Genomic DNA, 20,159 nt, shown 5'->3' with positions numbered 1-20,159 from the left:
CTTTCTTCCTTTTTTTCTTCTTTCTTTCTTTCCTGAGAGTTGAACCCAAAGGGTAGGGCTATACCCCCAAGTTCCCCTTTTGTTGTACTGGGAATTGAGCCCAGGGGCATTCTACTTCTGAACTATACTCCAGCCTCATTTTATTTCTTATTTGAAAATACAATGTCACTAAGTTGCTAAGTGGCTGAGGCTGATCTTGACCATGAGATCCTCTTGTCTCAGCCTCTCAAGTACTGGGATTACAGGCATGCCCCAATAAACTTGGCTCTTTATTTATTTTTGAAACAAGGTCTTGCTAAGCTTCTGAGGCCTTGAACCTGCAATCCTGTCTCAGCCTCCCAAGTACTGGGCCATAGGTGTGTGCCATTTTACCTAGTTTAATTTCAGCTTAAAACTCGGATAATTTTCTTTTAACCTGAATATTTCAAGGTATTTAATAGGAAGTAAGTGATAAGCTTAAACAATGGTGAGTCAATAATGAAACAATTAAATTAATTGGAAATGTACAAGAGGTCCCTTTTTGGTAATTAATATAACTGATCACATAAGAAGAGTGCACATATTGTAGATTCACTCCATAGTAGCTGTACAAACTGGTACCCCAAATTAAGCAGCCCCACAAATACATGGTTCATCCTCCTAAGCTTTCCTCCCAAACAAAATTAATTGCAAGAATAATCTATTCATCCATTTATTGCCTAAGCATGCAAAGGAAACGGACTAACAGAAAATAACTCAATGTGGATAGTCAAGATCAGTCTGGCAAAGCAGAAAATACCTGAGCCAACAGCTCAGGGGCCCAAATTATTCAGAGACAATAAGTGTGAGAGGAGAAGATAGGAAGGAAAGAGAGCTAAGAATCCTCTTATAATAAAATGCATTGTTCTTGATTTATTTTACCCAATCTTTCATTATTAAATGAAATAGCATTATGACCACTTACAACTGAAAATAATTTTAGGTTATCCTAAAACTGTATTTTGCTGACTTTATGCTAGTAGGCATTAATGGATCATATAAAACAAAAATGAAAATACTTTTGTTATTTAAAAAATTATATTTCCATCTTCAAGATGCTATTCTAATTTGTTGGTTTGCTTCCAGGGTACTGTGACAGGGCTCAGCAGTTCCTAAAAGTACTGAAAATAAAGTGGTAGATAAGTTTGAAACTTAATGGTTGTGAGGTCCTTAAAAAACAATACTGTGTTCTTAATGGAGTTACACAGAATGAGAAGCTAAAGAGGTTTTACTTTCCTGGCGTGCTTCTCACTTTGAAGTTAGGAAGCAGAACCGTCTGATTGAGCTAGGTTGGGGGTAAAGAACTCGTCAGGTTTCTATAGAGGAAAGCAACTGCTTAGAATTGAAAGCTAGTGTACACTAAACGTTAGTGTTAATCGATGCCAGCCCTAATCCGTGCTCAGAAGGGCGAATGTGACCCTTCAGAGCTGACACTGTTTTCCGGCCTGGCCTGCACGCCACACACACTACAGCAGTCGGGCGTGCGCAGTGCGTCTCGCTGAGAATGCACTAGCCGGTTCTGTCCTTTGCATCTCAGGGAGAGGCAGATTCAGAGGCTGGAAGTTGCTTTACAACACTCCCCTGGGCCAGACCACAGGGTCAGAGTGGAAAACCATGTTTCGTGGAACTCTCTTGTCTCACATGATGCTAATTAAAAATTAAAGAAAAATTGAAAAGCAAAAGTTGTCTATGTTCAATTATATTTGAGAAATTCGGAGTTAACATTAAATGTGTTTCTTTCCTGCAGAACCTTTCCAAGCCTTTAATATTTTAACATGCACAGGAATTTTCTTAGTTGTTGGGCCTGAAAGCTGTGGAGAAGTGACTATTAGATCATACACAGTTCCATGGGGGCACATTTTGGGAAATGCTGAGATAAAATATTATCTCTAGTTTACACGTGAAGACAATGAGGCCCATGGAGATTATGTCCTAGAAAGTTGTCAAAAAGTCAGGTCTCTGACCCCCTAAGAAAAGACCAAGTGCAGCTGAGTTTATAGCACTGTAGACACCCTGGAAGGGTGTCCAAAAACAAATGCTTCTGAAAGTGCCATTTGCGTACTCTTCCTTTTCTGGCTCAGCCTAGGCCCATGGCTCTCCCAAACCAAGATTACCTGATACAAAGGCATGCAGATGCTATCAATCCACTCCAGTTGCAACCGAGGCAGCTCATCTTTCCGGTTCCGATCAAAAATAGCCTAGAATAGGGGAGGAGAACTTAGCTTTATTACACTGGAGTATTTTACAGGTGCTTTGTCAAAATCTTTGCCACAATCGTCCAATTTTTGCCAGCTGAACACTTCACAAATCACAACCAATCTTTACACATATTTTCTTTTCCTTTATCTATGATGAAAAATAAAGTATTTTCACTTCTTTTTATGAGATCTGTAAGTGAATTTATTTGAACTTCATAGCATGCAGCTCCTTGGGGCCAAAATCTGTCTTTAGATATAGGTAACTGCTACTGAATCAAGTCATCAGATCACTGGGAATTGGGTACAAGTCAAGGGGAAAGAAATATATTTTATTGTCACAAAAATAATGCAGGCTTTTATTTCTGTAGTGAAATGGTGGTATAGAATGGGATGAATCAGAAAAGATCCTAAAGATAATCTTATTTTAAAGTGAAACCATTTACATTAAAATTTTAGGGTGAGGTTTTAGTTTGACCATAAGGTTCTATCATTAATAAATTCCCAAGTGTTTATCTGTCAATGGGTGGATAACAGTGGGAGGCACACATTCATTCTTCATTCCCAGCCTTTAAGTTCTACGATGCTATAGTGTTTGCTATAATTTAGGTATATTTTTGAGAAAAAGAAGTATCATATGTTTGTTGGAAAGAGGTGGCAAGGATAACCATTAGTTGGAACTAGAGGGTTAAACACAGTCAATTCTACTCCAGTAAAAAATGTCCTTCCCTTTGTTTTTAAAGAATAAGGCCAGTAGATAGGCATGGTGGTACACACCTGTAATCTCAGTACTTGGGAGGCTTAGAAGAATCACAGGTTCAAGACCAGTCTCAGCAACTTAACAAGACCCTCAGCAACTTATTGAGACCCCAATTCAAAATAAAAAATAAAAAGATCTAGAGGTAGCTCAGAGCTAGGATTCTTCTAGGTTAAATCCCCAGTATCAAGATTAAAAAAAATAAAAAAGTGCTGGGCGTGGTGGCGCACGCTTGTAATCCCCGTGCTTGAGAGGCTGAGACAGGAGGATTGCGCAGGTTCGAAGCCAGCCTCAGCTGGCTTAAGAGACCCTGTTTCCAAGTAAAAAATATAAAAATAGGTCTGGGAGTGTAGCCCAGAGGTAGAAGGCCCCTGGGTTCCATCCCCAGTACTACCACCAAAAAAAAAAAAAAAAAAAAAAAAAAAGAATAAGGTAGGAGCCTAAGAAGCTACTTATTGACTTGGAAGACTGCACTGCCTGGTAATGACTTGCCTAGCCTTACTGTCATAGAGTACTTGGTGTCTTTCCTCCAGATAAAATGTGGCATTGATATCATTTTGGTAGCCTTATGGGCCACGAGGGCAGGTCCAAGCCATCCCCTTGGTTGAGAGATGTTGGAAATGCTGGTATCCTTCCTACTTATGAACAACAGTGGGGCAGAAATCAGTAGCTGCCAAACCTAGGGAACATGCTTGTATTATTGTTTGGATATGAAATGTTCTCGAGAACAGTCCATGTATTGATAATGTAGCAATGTTCAGAGGTAAAATAATTGAATCATGAGGGCTCTAACCTCATCAGTAAGTTAATCCACTGATGGATTAATAATTTAAATTTACTGCAGGCAGGTAGGCTGTGGCTGGAGGAAGTAGTTCATGGGGGCATGGCCTTGGATTATATCTGGCTTTTTCTCTCCTGCTCTCTCTCTCAAACTGAGATGCTTTCATTGGCCATGCCCTTCCCGCATGATGTTCCTGCTTTGTAGGCAGCCATTCATGGACGGAACCTCTGAAATAGTGAGTGGAAATAAAATGTCTCACTCTAAATTGTTCTTATCAGGTATTTTGGTCACAGTGACGTCAAAGCTGATCAACATGTGAAAACAAGGGAAGAGGTCACCCCCTCCCACTGCTGCTGCTCATCCTGGTCTTGTACTGTGAAATGTGAAAGATCAGGAAACTTCAAAGACTGGGATTTGGAGAAGACTGAAATATGCTAGAGAAAGCGAAAGCTCTTGTAAGTTACATGACTTGCTCCAAAAGTATTCTGTGTATTATAGTCCCTTTTGTGTTACTATAACAAAATACCTAAGGCTGAGCAGCTTTGTAAATAAAAGAGGTTTTCTTATTAGCGCACAGTTCTGAGGTGCAAAGGCCTACATCTGGTGATGGCCTTTTTGTTGTTGTGAGGTGGCTCAGGGCATCACAGGCCAAGGCAAGGAGTGTGTATATGTGTGTGTCTTCCGCTCTCTCCCTCCCTTCTTATAAAGCCACCTGGGTTCAATCACAGGGGCCCCATCCCAATGACCTTATCCAATCCTAATCATCTCCCTGTAAATATTACAGTTGATTAAGTTTGCACCACTTAGCACATAATGGGGATTAAATTTCCAAATGTGAAACTTTGAGGGACACAGTCATACCATATCGAAACCATAGAATTCTGCTTCATTTTCTCTATAGCCCTCTTTGCTATCCAATTTATTTATTTATTTAGTATTTTTCTGGTGGGTTCTATACACAGACACTTAAAAAAAAAGACTCAGGCTTAGCTAGGTGTGGTGGCATATACCTATGATCACAGTACTTGGGAGGCTGAGACAGGAGGATCACAGGTTCACAGATAGCCTCAGCAAGTAGTAAAACTCTCAGAAACCTAGTTAGACCCTGTTTATAAATAAATAAATAAATAAATAAATAAATAAATAAATAAATGGCTGAGAGTATAGCTCAGAGGCAGAATGCCCCTGGGTTCAATTCCAGTACCACACACATACACAAAAAAAAGAAAAAGAAAAGTAAGAATGAATGAATTCAGGTGTGTGTGTGTGTGTGTGTGTGTAACTAGGGGCTGAACCCAGGGGCATTCTACTTTTGAGCTTCCCCCACAGCCTTATGTTATTTTTTATTTTGAAAAACAATCTTTCTAAGTTGCTGAGAGCCTTGCTCAGTTGCTGATGCTGGCTTTGAATATGTGATCCTCCTACCTGGGCCCCCCGAGGACTGGGATTCTAGGCATGCACCACCACACCTGGCTAAAATCCAGTCATTTAAATGTATTCACAGGGCTGTTCAGCTATCACCACGATAAATTTTAGAGCCTGTCCGTCACTTCCAGCAGAAACCTCACACCAACAAACTCTTCATTGTCCCCAAGGTTCCAGCGTTAGGCAAGCACTACCCTGCGTCTGTCTCTATGGGTTTGCCTATTCTATGCATTTCGTATAAAAGGACCATATGACATGTGGTCTTCCATGACTGGCTTCTTTCACTTAGCATAATGTGCTCAATGTGTATCCATAGAGCTTGCATCAGCACTGCATCGGTTTTTAACTAAATGGTAGTCATTGTATAGCTATACCATGTTTTAATCATTCATCCATTGATTAAAAAGTTCAAGGCCGTTGGAGTTGTTTTCACTTTTTGGATATTATAAATTATGTAGCTACGAACAGTTCACGTGCAAATCTTTGTGTGTATGTGTACTTTTGCTTTTTGAGTGGGGCATGCCTAGAAGTAGAATTTCTGGGGCATGTGGTAACTGTATATTTAATGCTTTGAGGAATTGCCAGACTGTTTTTCAAAGCAGCTATACACTTAATCCCATAAGCAGTATATGAAGTTTCAATTTTTCCCTAATCTCATTGACACTTGTTATTGTCTTTCTAATATAGCCCTCATAGGGGGTAGGGAGCTGTTTTTCATAGTGGTTTGTACATTTTTTGGATAGCTAATGATTTTGTTAATTTTTTTTTTTTTTTTTTTTAGGTACTGGGGATGAAACCCAGGGGCATTCTACCTCTGAGATACACCCCTGCCCTATGTTTTTATTCTTTATTTTGAAACAGGGTCTCACTGAGTTGCAGAGGGCCTCACTAAGTAGCTGAGGCTGGCAGTGAAACGGGATCCTCTTGTCTCAGCCTCCCAAATGCTGGGATTACAAGCATGAGCCACCACACCCAGTGTTTTATGAATCTTTTCATATGCTTATGTAACTTAAGTATTTTTCCTGGAAATGAGTTTATTCAAATCCTTTGCCAATTTTGAAAATTATTTCTCTTCCTATTATTGAGTTATAACTGTTCTTTTAAAGTTCTAAACAGTAGGCCCATATCAGATATACAATTTATAAATAATTTCTCCAATTCTGTAATCTTTTCACTTTATTTATGATATCTTTTTTTTTTTTGCGGGTCTGGGGGTGGAACCCAGTGGCATTTGACCTCCGAGCTACCCCCCTGCCCTAGTTTTTATTCTTTGTTTTGAAACAGGGTCTCACTAAGTTGCAGAGGACCTCACTAAGTAGCTGAGGCTATCCCCAAACTGTGATCCTTTGTCTCAGCCTCCCGAATGCTGGGATTACAAGCGCGCGCCACCACGCCCGGCTATTTAGGGTATCTTTTGATGCACAAAAGTTTTTAATTTTGGAAAAGTCCAATTTAATTTTGATGAAGTTCAATTTAATATCTCTGTATAACTTTAACTTTTGTCTCTTGTGTTTTTGATATTATACCTAAGGCACATGGCTAAAAAAAAATTCAAAAGAATTATACCTAGATTTTGTTCTAACAGTTTTATCTTTTTTAGTTCTTACATTTATGTCTATGACCAAATTTAACCACATTTTGGGGTATGATGAGAGGTAGAGCATCAGCTTTATTCTTTCTTCCCATGTGTATCTAGTTGTCCCTCAACCTTTGTTGAAAAGACTATCTTCTTCCTCTCAATTGTTTTAACATTCATGTTGAAGTTAAATGACTATTAATTGTAAGGTTTATTTCTGGACTGGCCATTTCTTAATCAATGTTTGACGAGAGAAAGATGAGTGTGAGGTATCATATTGTCCTGCGCTTTGCCTTTTCAACATTGTGCATCTTATAATGAGCCTCAAAATGGTATCATGCTGGACACCATTTTGACTATTCTTAACTCTTTCCTTACTTAGAGAAGGTGAGAAGTCTACAGAGATTGAAACATGCACCAATAATTTTAGTTTTCAAAGTGACATCTATTTATACAGTGTTCCAAATATTTCTCTTTTTTGTGATGTCACAAATTTGGCGATAAAAATAAAGATATTAGATTGGAATATATTTTGTGTATCACAACCTAGCATGACACAAATTACTCTCAGTAACATATTATTTGAAAAGCTTTCCCCTTCTTTAAAAAAGTCAAAATGAACAGTTAAAATAAGCCTCAAGATGAGGCTCAAAATAAAGGCTCCTTTGTGCTGTCCTGTTGCACCTGTCGGCTCACGGACACTGGCAATTCACTCGTGTTTTTTTCCTTAACTAAATGACCTGTGGTAGTGCTGCACTGTAAACCCTCAAGATGAGGCTCATTGCTGGATATGCAGTACCTGGCCTCCTGCTTGATGCATGAAGGTGCTCGGGCATACTGTATTAGCGGACTCACTGCTTCTAGTGTTGACCTTCTGGCTGTGGTCCAGATTAGTCTTTTCTTTATAAAATCACTGTGATGACTTCTAGGACCATGGCACAGGGGTGGGAAGGGGGTTTGGTGCAAATTTTTCCCTAAAAGTCAGGGAATTTTGAACACAGCAGGTATCAGCTCTGGGTGCATGCACTTATAACAAGAGAGCCTGGCGTGCTGGCATATGCCTGTAATCCTCGTACTTGAGAGGCTAAGACAGCAGGATCACGGTCCAGCCACAGAAATTTAATAAGATCCTCAATTTAGTGAGATATTATTTTAAAATTTAAAAATAAAAATAAAAAGGTCTGGGCTGTAGCATGGAGGTAGGTTGCTCTTGGGCTCAATACCTGTCCCCCTACCCCCCAAAAAAGTTTAATAAAGGACTGATGAGGGAGCATCCTGTCCCACAAGAGGTAATCAGTTACCAGCTGAGTTAAGCAGCCTTTTGTGAGGAAATAGTAGCATTTAGTGCTATGTTTCTAACAAAATTAATTTCATTTATGTCTTTCCTTAATATCTTCAGGTGACATCTTACCTGAGCCTATAAAGGCTCCTCTGTGCCATACTACCACACCTGTCAGCTCATGGACACTGGTAATTTACTCAGGTTTTTTCCCCTTAATTAAATGACTTGTAGTAGTGCTGCACTGTAAACCCTCTGAATATGCCTCTGAGATGCTTTTTTAAAGGAGGGAAAAGCTTTTAAAATAATATGTAACTGAGAGTAATTTGTGTTGTGTAGGTTGTAATACACAAAATATATTCCAATCTAATATATTTATTTTTATCACCAAATTGACGATATCACCAAAAAAGGGATATTTGGAACACTGTATACATAGACGTTGCTCTGAAAACTAAAAATAATTGGTACATGTTTCAATCTCCGTAGGCTTCTGACCTTCTCTAAGTAAGCAAATGGTTAAGAATAGTCACAATGAGTAAGACTGTGAGTTCTGCCTTCAAACAGGCAACGCTCTCCAAGCTAGGACATGGTTTTGCTGCTATTTCTTGCTTTTAAATGTGAGCAAAGAAGGATGTCTTAAAATTCTAAAAGTCCTTAAAATGCCTTTGACTGTTCAAGACGTGATTTGAATCCTCATAACAAGACATTCTTGACAGTTGACATATCCGGTTGAACCTACTGTGCTGTGCTTCCAGGCTTTAAAATACTTTGCACTGCTCTCAGAATGGTTGGGTTGCATGTTTTTTGACAATCATTCATTAGGAATAAAGAGGATGCCCCATCCTTGCGGCTGTGACCCGGGTATTTATGTCCTCTATATCCTGACCTCCTGCAAGTGTTTGCAAATAATATTGAATGATGAGTCCAACATAAATAGCATTCCAATCTTCAGAACTGAGTTCCCCAGGTGAAACCTTTTATTTTACAAACAAAGAGAAAACACAGAGGTTTGAAATGGTTTGCTTCGGGTGTGTGTGTGTGTGTGTGTGTGTGTGTGTGTGTGCGCGCGTGCACGCGCGGTACTGGGGATGGAACCCAGGGGCATTCTACCTCCAAGCTATACTCCCAGCCCTATTTTTTATTATTTATTTTAAAACAGGGTCTCACTGAGTTGCAAAGGGCCTCACTAAGTATTAGCTGAGGCTGTCTGCGAACTGCGATCCTCCTGTCTCAGCCTCCCGAATGCGTGTGCCACCACGCCGGCTTTGCTTTTGGAATATAAAAATGTCTAAATTGGAAAGTAAAACGTAGCCCCTTATGGTTGGACAGCTTGCCTCTAATATTTTGCTGTATATCTAAAGTAGGCATCTGTGAAATGCCAGCACTGAGGTTTGAATTATTCAAATCCCACTTTGCACGTCCTCCTTGTGCCTACCTGTCCCACTGTGGGTGCTCAGCAAACATTCGTTAAGTAGCTCACCACTCCTAATAAAAAACCTGGGAATAAGAGTGTTTAGCACTTCAGTTTAATTACAATTTTTAACTTTCCACAGTTCCTTAAATCTCTTCTCAGTCTTTCCTATTTTCACATTGTGATTCAGAGTTATTTTAAAAAATGTTATTCAAAAGTGTAGATTCATGGCAATAAAAAGGTGAACTTACAGAAGGAGTGAGTTTAAGTTCTGCTCTCTCCCGATCTCCTTGTTCAAAGAACTCACTGGTTACAAGTTCGGCCACCTGAAACACAGAAATATTTTAATGTATGTGTAACTTACTAGAGACTTGGAAGTTACTTCTGCCTTCTGTACATGGTAATTATCTTCTACACAGGCAACCATTTACAAAGCTCATGAAAACTGGGAGTGGTGGCACATGCTTGTCATCCCAGTATTTGGGAGGCTGAGATAGGAGGATGGCAGTTCAAGGCCAGCCTTAACTACTTAGTGGCCCTCTGCAACTTAGTGAAACTCTGTTTCAAAACAAAGAATAAAAAATTAGGGCTGGAGGTGTAGCTCAGAGGTAGAATGCATCCTCAGTGCCACAAAATAAATAGATAAATAGCACATGAAGAAGTACATTAACCCTTTGTATTTAAAGGTATTATAGAATTTGATCAATGAAGCTGATTTCCTTTTAATGAGGAGAACCTGTGCAGTGTGTTCTTAGATACTGCCAATAGGCGGTTATGGAAAATTCTTATACAGAAAGATGAAGCAAATAATAACTTATAGTAATATTACATATTATTACATAAGCCAACTTTTTGTTGTTGTTGTTGTTGTTGTTGTTGTTGTGTCCATATAGATACTTTACTGCTGCATATTTTCTCTTAGTCTGGCTTCATCTTGCCTCCACAAGAACCCCTGAGCTCCTTCCCTACCAGTATTTGTGTGCATTCTGGGCTGCCCCCAGGAGCACCCCTCTGCTTCCTAGGGTAGCAATTTTAATCAAGAGGCAGAATGATGCTAGCTTCCTGGTTCATACCAGACTTTAAAAGTGTGTTGATATACTTTGCAGAACACGATCTTTAGGCAGTCTGAATCTATGTACTCAAATTGTTAACTTATGATAGGCTCTAGTTGGTACAGCACAATGGAATGGTTGTTCTACCCCAAAACACAGAAGCTTTTCTTCTCATACCTCTCATCCATTTGCGTGGATGAATAGCAGCCTGCTTTTTCTTTCCCAAGTCTGTACTTCTAAGGATATAGTCCGTGGAAAGCAGACTGATATAACAGATAAGTGTTGGACAGGTATTTTTCAACAACACTGTGGTGAGTGCCTTTAAGAAATCTCTGAATGAACTAGTTGGATTCAGAAAATAGTGGAAGAGTAGAAAAGCCATCCTAAACAATTAATGACAAGAAGACCTGGATCTCAAACTAGGTTTTCCCCACTATAAAGATATTTTTGTTACAAAGATTTTTTTTTTTTCATTTGGGAGAGATTATTTTGGTCAAGTATGTAGAATTAAGAGAACTTACTTAAGCGTATGTCAAGAGAGGGCTCATACATAAAATTTCAACATTACATCAAACGCACATACATGTACAAACATGCACAGATTTGAGGGTAGCAAGTGTGCAGTTTTTATAAAGAAACTGAATACCCAGTATGTTCAGATTTCTAACATTCACACCAGCACACACAGGTTCCTTTCAAGAAGTCAACTGGCATAGAGTAGTTGAAAGCGATTCACAGAGTCCTCTTCCCCTGCTCTCTCTGACTTCAGTTATCTCCTGTCTGTTGCTTGTTATCTAGGACTTGATTCATTTCTCCCCTCTCCAGTCTCTACCTTTCATTTCAGGGCCTCAGATCTCTCTCTCTCTCTCTCTCTCTCTCTCTCTCTCTCTCTCTCTCTCTCTCTCTCTCTCTCTTCTTTCTCAGTCCTTGCCTTTAAAAAAGAAATGGTCCCATGGTCCCCCTGGGGTCTGGCCTTATTAACTCAGTTCCCGGTACTCTCCCTCAGCTGGCTCTAAAGCTGGGTCTCTGGCATGAGAGAATGTAACTGTGCACATCAGGTGCCCCAGGCAAGGCGGAGTCCTGCAAAGGTCTGCAACTGCCAGAGAGCAAAGAGATGAAAACCAAGTCTTGTCCTAAGGGTCCTGGACAGGCCTCCTGTGCTCTCACTGCTTGGCTTGTGCCACCATTTTGTTTGTACTTAAAATCTCAATCAGGAACATTAACTGGCTCCTGATTAAATTTTTTTAAATAAGAAAACTGAAATGCTAATGAGGCCTTGGGGGGTCACCAGGGAATCCACACGCTCACACTCATATGTGCAGAAGGGTAAGTAGAATAAACCTAGAGAAAAAACAGCTTGAAAAGGAGTTCTTTAAAAATCAACATCCAGGAAGTTAGAAACACATTTGTGTTCTTAAAGACGCTTTTGTTGTTCTGTCCAAATGTTTCCTAAAATCAAGGATTGAGTATTGTTTTGAAAATAACTTACTCAATTTGGAGATAAGTGTGAATAAGACCTCTAGCTTAGTACCATGACATGATCTCTTCTTCCTTCCTTCCTTCCTTCCTTTCTTCCCTTCCCTCTTTCTTTCTTTCTTTCTTTCTTTCTTTCTTTCTTTCTTTCTTTCTTTCTTTCTTTCTTTCTTGTACTAGGGATGGAAGCCAGGGGCATTCTACCTCTGAGCTACACCCCCAGCCCTATTTTTTATTCTTTATTTTGAAATAGGGTCTCACTGAGTTGCAAAGGTCCTCACTAAGTAGCTGAGGTTGTCTGTGAACCGTGATCCTCCCGTCTCAGCCTCCCAAATGCTGGGATTACAAGCGTGCCACCACGTCTGGTTTCCATGACACAATTTCTGATGGAAACATTTGTAAAAAACTGAACATGATTTTATGTTTTATTTCTCTGAATTCTTATTTTCTGTGTGTATCAGCAGAACTTCACATCCTAAAAATAAAATAATGTTTATACCAGTGGCCAAGAAGATTGCCTACATACAACTATTGGGCCTCCCAACTTGATTTAAAATATCAGCACAGAAACTGTTTCTTCCAAGAGCGGCTGCCCTGTCACTCTCCTGGTGGCTACTGTTTCTCTAATTCTATACCTTTCACTGGGGTTCCTGAGAGCCCTGGAACCTCACCCCATTCCCTGTCCCATCATCTCTGTTTTAGTCCCAGATCCCCTAACTTCCCACTCTGCACCTCTCTGTCCACTTTCCTTTATTATAGCATACCCCCATCATATTAAATTTCCCCAAATGCCTGGAAGAGCCACCCTCCTCTTCTCTAGTCTGTTCTCAAACTCCACCTTCCTACATGATGGACAGAGATGTTGAAATGCTGCCCAACCATGGAAATTCTTCAGTTACTCTGCTTGATGTGACTTTTTGTGCCTTCATATATGTCACACTGAAATGAAAGCCAGAGGTCCACCTGAGGAGAGCTCTGTAGGAAAACTGCCCAATCTGCGGTAGACCATGATGTGAGCACAAAAATAAACCTCCTTTGTGTTAAGCCACTGAAAGTTCATAATGTACTTGTTATTCCAGCAAAGTCTAGCCTAGCCTTGACTAATAAAACAAATTTAAATGGAAGGAAAGTGCTGTTGTTAAAGAAAAATGCCAGGAATAGTAGTACACATTTGTAATCCCAGTACTTGGGAGGCCTAGACAGGAGGATCACGGGTTCAAGACTAGCCTCAGCAATACAGCAAGACATTCAGCAGTAGTGAGAGATTGCTTCAGTAAAACAAACAAGGGAAGAGAATGCTTAGGGTTTATCTTGAGCTAGAATGCTCTTGAGTTCCATCCCCAATACCACACACACACACACACACATACACACACACACACACACACACACAGCAAAAAAAAAAACCCCACAAATGTGAAAGAAAGGAAGGAAGGAAGGAAGGAAGGAAGAAAAGAGAAAGATAGGCTCTGAAATATGTGGCATCAGTTTGGGGAAATCAGGTATCAGATAGAAAGCTACTGGATGACAATCTGTGATACACAATTTTATATGATTAGCACTGGAATAAAGCCAATAGTGTTCTTAATAAACTTACAGTCTTAGGAGAAGAGATTAGAAAACAGAATCTTAGTAGCAAGCAATATTTGCTACTGACTGTATTTCTAGGTATTACCAGATGTGAGCTTAGAAAAAGATTGGCAGGTTTATAACTAGGAATGAATGATCTCAGAAAAGTACAAGGTCTTGTAGAGATGGAAGATGAAGCCACTTCTCAGGTTTAAACCATAAAAATTCAACTTAAGGTATGCTTTAAAGAAAAAATGTCAGTTAAGATTCAGTCTCACAAGAAGAATCTAATTAAAGATATGGTCAGCACACCATAGTTAAAAACTCTGATTGAATTAGGTGATGATCAGCATATTCTTTTAACTGGACAGAAATATCTCAAAGATGTGATTGAAGTGCACAGTTACCTCACTGACGCCTGTGAGTCCCAGAGTACTAGGAATTAAGACATAAAAGTGAAAATATATATTTACTCTATTTTTCTATTCCTGAATATAAGAAAGCAAAAAAAATCAGAAAATCTAAGATTTTGTATAGAAAAGAACTGTGTGTGTGGTCATCGACAAATGAAAATGACCAGAATCAAAGATATAGAAAGCTATAAAAAGTATGAAATTTAAAAAGACTAAATAACCTGAGAGTCTACAGCTAGTAGATGACAGAGCTAAGAACAGATCCTAGATTAGGCTCCAAGCCTCCTTCAGTGTGTGTGTGTGTGTGTGTGTGTGTGTGTGTGTGTGTGTGTGTAACTGGGGATTGAACCCAGGGGCATTCTAACTCTGAGCTATACTCCCAGCCTTTTTTTTATTTCTTATTTTGAAACACTGTCTCCCTAAATTGCTGGGTGTGGTGGTACATTCCTGTAATCCCAGTACTAGCAAGGCCGAGACAGAAGGATTGCAGGTTCCAGACTAGTACTAGTCTTGGCAATTTAGAGAGACTCCCAGCAACCTAGTGAGATTCTGTTTCAAAAATAAAATAAAAGCCGGGCGCGGTGGCGCACGCTTGTAATCCCCACGCTTGGGAGGCGGAGACAGGAGGATCGCGCGGGTTTGAAGCCAGCCGCGCGCTGGCTTAAGAGACCCTGTTTCCAAATAAAAACGTATAAAAATAGGTCTGGGAGCATAGCCCGGAGGTAGAAGGGTTTCCAGGAACCCCAGTACCACCAAAAATAAATAAATAAGTAAGTAAAATAAAATAAAATAGGGTTCAGGGTGCAGCTAAGAGATAGAATGACTTGGGTTTCAATTCCTAGTACAAAAAAAAAGATATAAAAATATAAAAAACCAACAAAATGTTAAAGAGAATGTTAAGGCTAAAACGTCCATGATCCTGCGACAGTGAAAAGCAAGTCTTGGGCCCTCGGCCTACTTTAGGTGAGAGGCAGGCTGGGAAAGCTGCTCGCGCTGCAGGAAAGGCCTAGGAGGATAATGGAAAGGGAGTGATTTCCTAGGGAAGGACCTGAAGGCCACAAAAGTAATGAACTGGGAAGCCTCTCCCGGGGAGTCGGCTGTAGCACCATGGAGAGCCCCCAAGGGAGTGGGAATGTCCAGTGGGCTGTGAAATTGTGGGAGCCACAGACCATTCACACAGGCTGCTCTTATCTTCCCTCGCTGAATGGAAGTTTAATCATGGGTATTTGTGTTTGGAGTAGATGTGAGACGCTGTGTCTTGGGTATGTGGAGGTCTTTTTTGGGGGGGTGTAGTGAAGATTGAACATGACGATATTCTACCTCTCGCCCTATTTTATTTTTTATTTTGAAATAAATTGCTGAGGACCTTGCTAAATTGCTAAGACTGGCCTCGAACCTGTGATCCTTCTGTCTCAGCCTTCTGAATACTGGGGTTACAGGCTTGTGTAGGTCTTTAATTTGTATCCAGACATTTTGTAGAGATGGACATCTATCATTCAGAGATTCTGGACTTGGAGTTTGATGCCTAGGCTGGCGAGACATTTGGACTGTCTTCCATGAGGAGAGAGGATGAGTCTATTTTCTCTGCATGGGGAGAGTGCCTCATGGCTTTGGTGAGTAGAAGGGCAAACTGGGGTAGTCAGGCTTGGGGTTAAGTGATAATATAGTCTATTCTAACACATTTGCATTATATAAAAGTGCTGATTGATGAACCCTGTATAGAAAAGCATAAAACATTATTAAGCATGAAGGCAGCCAGGCCAGGCATGGCCAGATGTGGTGGTACACGCTTGTAATCTCAGTACTTGAGAGGCTGGGACAGAAAGATTGCAGATTTAAAGCTAACCCCAGCAATTTAGGGAGACAGTGTTTCAAAATAAGAAATAAAATAAGGCTGGGAGTATAGCTCAGAGTTAGAATGCCCCTGGGTTCAATCCCCAGTTACACACACACACTGAAGGAGGCTTGGAGCCTAATCTAGGATCTGTTCTTAGCTCTGTCATCTACTAGCTGTAGACTCTCAGGTTATTTAGCCTTTTTAAATTTCATTTTCTTTCTTTTTTTGGGGTGGGGGGGTACTGGGGATGGAACCCAGGGACATTCTACCTTCGACCTATGCCCCCAGCCCAATTTTGTATTCTTTATTTTGAAACAGGGTCTCGCTGAGTTGCAAAGGGCCTCACTAAGTAGCTGAGGCTGTCCTCAAACCGTGATCTTCCTGTCTCAGTCTCCCAAATGCTGGGATTACAGGCGTGCGCCACCACGCCCGGCTCAGCTTTTATTTTTCCCACTTGTGAAATGAGGATAATAAATGGTATTCATTTCCTAAAGCTCCAACTACCACACACTAGTTGGCAAAGACAATGAATTTTTTCTCTCATAGTTTGGGGGTTGGGAGTTTATCAGTTCACTGAGTAGAAACCACGGTGTTGGCAGGACTGTGCTCTAGGAGAAAATCTGGTTTTGTCTCTTCCAGTTTCTGGTGGCTGCCAGCATTCCTTGGCTTATGGCTGCATCATTCCAATCTCTGCCTCACCTGCAGATGATCTTCTCTCTTCTGAATCTCTTCTGCCTTCTGCTTTTTCTTTAAGGACACGTATGGTTGGATGTAGGGCCCAGCTGGATAATCTAGGGTAATTACCTCAGTGAGGATCTCAGATTTTTACTTTAATCACGTCTTCAAAGGCATCCTTTCCCTCTATAGCAAAGTTTATAGGTTTGGGGAATTAGGACCTGGTATCTTTGTGAAGCCCATATGTGGCCCATTACATTAAATATACCTATATTGAAATATGGATGCATCTTATTTTTCTAAAATGCCGAGTCTCAAGATACCAAGTTACTGTTACAGGCCTTTCAGTAGGTGCCTCATAAAACTTAAAGAGCACATCAGTAGTCCCTGAACTTAGGAGATTTTGGCAGGAGGATCACTTGAGCCCAGGAGTTTGAGACCAGCCTGGGCAACATAGCAAGACTCTATCCCCAAAAATAAATAAAATTCTAAAAAGGGAGAAAACACTTAAAGAGTTATTCATTCCTAAGTGCTATCAGTAATCAAGGATCTTCAATTGGGTAGCTATTGATTGAAAACTATTAGTGTTATAAAACTAATATTTGGGGGGATCAAGAACAGATTGATATAAGGTCATGACTATTTGGTACAAATTAAATTGGATAGTACAGCCGGGCGTGGTGGTGCACGCTTGTAATCCCTGCGCTTGGGGGGCAGAGACAGGAGGATCGCGCAAGTTCGAAGCCAGCTGTGCTGGCTTAAAGAGACCCTGTTTCCAAATTAAAAAAAACTATAAAAATAGGTCTGGGAGCGTAGCCCGGAGGTAGAAGGGCTTCCAGGAACCCCAGTACCACCAAAAAAAAAAAAAAAAAAAAAAAATTGGATAGTACGTACTTTGACTATTGAGCCCTCTGATGTCTAAATAGTATTTGAAAAGAAATATACAATTCTTTTTTTTTTTTTGCAGATGTGAAAAACAGGATCTTTTGCTAGGACATGATTAGCTTTTCAAAAACACCATCTTTTGAAACACTGAAGAATGGCCAAGGTGTTATTCAGACTTAGCACATTTTGAAAATCTTACAGAATCAGAACTATTACTGCTCAGTAAAAGCAGGATGGAGAAAAGACTGCACATGCATAATAAACTGAGCTGGCTGAGCCTGCTGCTGTTTTTTTACACCAGCTAATACTGATGCAAATTGACGAGGCTCTCCTGCCTGGTAGTCAGGGCTCTGGGAATATTGCCCCCTCCAGTCCCTCCTCTGCTGAGCCTGCCATTAATCACCACTCGCCTGTCTGGAGATCTCCCACGGTTTGGTCACGGCTCCAAGGTCACAGGCTGTCATTAACATTGATCTGAAAAACAGAACCAAACAAAACAGCCTGAATAATCTTTTGTTGCATTCCTAAACAAACCCATACTAGATACATAAATAAATACAAGAGACTGAGGCCAGCTCACACCTTCTTTCTCTCGACAAGGGGCAGCACTGTGTAGAGTCCCGTTGTGGAGCATCTCCAGCACAGCCACACTGCTGCTGAGGAAGACAAGGCCCCCACACATCCTCCTGGCCCTTTTGTTTTGTCTGTAGCAAATCAAGGAAAGCAAAGCACTGCTTGCTCTGTACCTGAGCTAGCTAAGCAAGCGCTGTGTAAAATAATTTATAATGGGCAATGTTTTTTTCTAACTATAAGCAAGGGAATCAGGATATAACACTCCATATATGGCCGATGAATCTATTTGCAGGTTTACAACTGATTGATGGGAATGGAGGAAAGCCGCACGGAGGAGGCCAGGCACACACACACCACACAGGGAGCGCCTTCGCTTTCATGGACTCCATAGTGCTGAGATTTACGGGTGAGAGCCACGCTGCTTCACTCCGGTTTACTACCTGGCTCCCACCATGTTTTATAGGCATTGTGAAAAAGAAACACACTCTGCTACAGCTTTCCTTAATTTGAGAGCATCCGAAAGCACAGGGAATGATTTGAATACGCTTTTAGAGAGGCAGACTTAACTGGGATTCACACTAGACCACGGAAACATGGGGAACAATTCAAATTGTGCAAAGTCCAGGTGCTTTATTTCACATTATTTGTGAAAATGTGGTGTTGGGGGGGGGGTAAGCACATTCTTTGTTCTAAATCTGCTTTCTTTGGGCTCAAACAAGCAGCATGTGGTGAAAAGCCATCAGCGTTTGAGCTGAGAAATCACATCCTGGCTGACTGCTCCTGGAAGAAAGGGGTGTGCGGCTAGAGGTCAGAGGGCTGCCTGCTGCTGCCAGGGGTTAACATTTTATACCCTGACGGATCCTAATGCCTTGGAAACAGGTCTGCTGCCCAGATGGCCCAGCGACCTCCAAGGTAGGTGGGGGTGTATATGTAACTTCCCCTGGAAACCCCTCCAGGGAACAGGCAGAGTCACAGATAACAATAGGGCATTCAAGGCACTAGCAGACAGCAGCAGCCTCAGCAGCTCAGGCACTGGGGCTGGAGCTGCATCAGGAAACAGAATTCTGAACATCTCCACGTTAAGTATGAAGAGGGAGAAGCACCAGTCTGTTCTTTATCTTTGATCTTTTGTAAAGAGTGCTTAGACCGTGCCCTTCATGAGCCCTCTTCTCTAGGTGTTCGCCTAACCAATGACTAACTAGTAGCTAAAGGAATCCTCGTCCAAACCCCCAGGGGTAGGTAGATACTGCTATCCTTGTTTACAAGGAGGTAAGCAGATGTATGGAAAGAGAAAGTCACCTTCCCCAGGTGAGCAAAAGACTCAGGATTCTGTGTTTATCAGAAGGCTGCCCCAGCACCCCTTGCTGCACTCCGATGCCTCTCACATTGGGTGCTGATGGCAACCAAGGAGACAAGATGGCGGGTACCACAGCCGGCTCTATCCTGTCTCCTGGATAAGAAATCATCTCTGTGAGGTTGCCTACTTATATCTTAGCTTGGATGATTACTTAGGCTATATTTGATTAGTCATTTGGAATTTACTTTTCAAAATCATATTGTCTTCATCAATTGACCAATTTATTAAGTATCTAAGTGCTTAGATGAGTATAATTCTAAAAGCTAGTATTTATTGAGCAACCACTTCAGAGTGATTGACATAGTTACTATGTGAGACAGAGATACTGTTTTTATCTCCATTTTACAGTTCAAAAAAATTGTTGCTGAGAGCCGGGCATGGTGGCGTACACTTGTAATTTCAGCATTTGGGAGGCTGAGACAGGAGGATCGAGGTTCGCAGACGGCCTCAGCTACTTAGTGAGGCTCTTTGCAATTCAGTGAGACACTGTTTGAAAATAAATAATATAAAATAGGGCTGGGGGTGTTGCTCGGAGGTTGAATACCCATGGGTTCTATTCCCAGTACCACACACACACACACACACACACACACACACACACAAAATTGTCACTGGGAAAGGTTAAGTAACTTGCCTAAGGTGATGCAGCCAGTGAGTGTGAAAGCTAGGAATGGAATCCATAAGGTCTGACAGGAGAATATTCCAATGAATCCAACAGAGCAGAAAGTCTATACAGAGGAAGATGGAAGGGCTGGGGCAGGCTGGGACCGAGCTAGACTTTCAGGGAGACAACGTCAGATGGTGCATGTGAAGAGAATGGAAGGAGGGAGAGCAGCGGGGAGCACACTGATGAGAGCCCACAAGGAGGAAGGGCAGGGCG

At 41.0% G+C, this 20,159-nt stretch overlaps 1 protein-coding gene across 1 annotated transcript in view; it reads right to left on the bottom strand.

Moving 5' to 3' along the window:
* PDE11A (phosphodiesterase 11A) overlaps positions 1-20,159 on the bottom strand; it is a gene marked incomplete at both ends in the record, with an annotated part of 418,278 nt that overhangs the window by 34,415 nt on the left and 363,704 nt on the right. The window contains 3 exons of the mRNA XM_080689375.1: positions 2,133-2,216; positions 9,697-9,771; positions 17,760-17,823. Coding sequence (XP_080545501.1) covers positions 2,133-2,216; positions 9,697-9,771; positions 17,760-17,823 — 223 coding nt within the window. The remainder of the gene's footprint in view (positions 1-2,132; positions 2,217-9,696; positions 9,772-17,759; positions 17,824-20,159) is intronic.

This window comes from Muscardinus avellanarius (genome assembly GCF_963383645.1).
Source record: "Muscardinus avellanarius genome assembly, chromosome: 2".
NCBI classification, from domain to species: Eukaryota; Metazoa; Chordata; class Mammalia; order Rodentia; family Gliridae; genus Muscardinus; species Muscardinus avellanarius.
The sequence above is the reverse complement of the archived record's forward strand: the minus strand, read 5'-3'. Positions and strand labels throughout refer to the sequence as shown.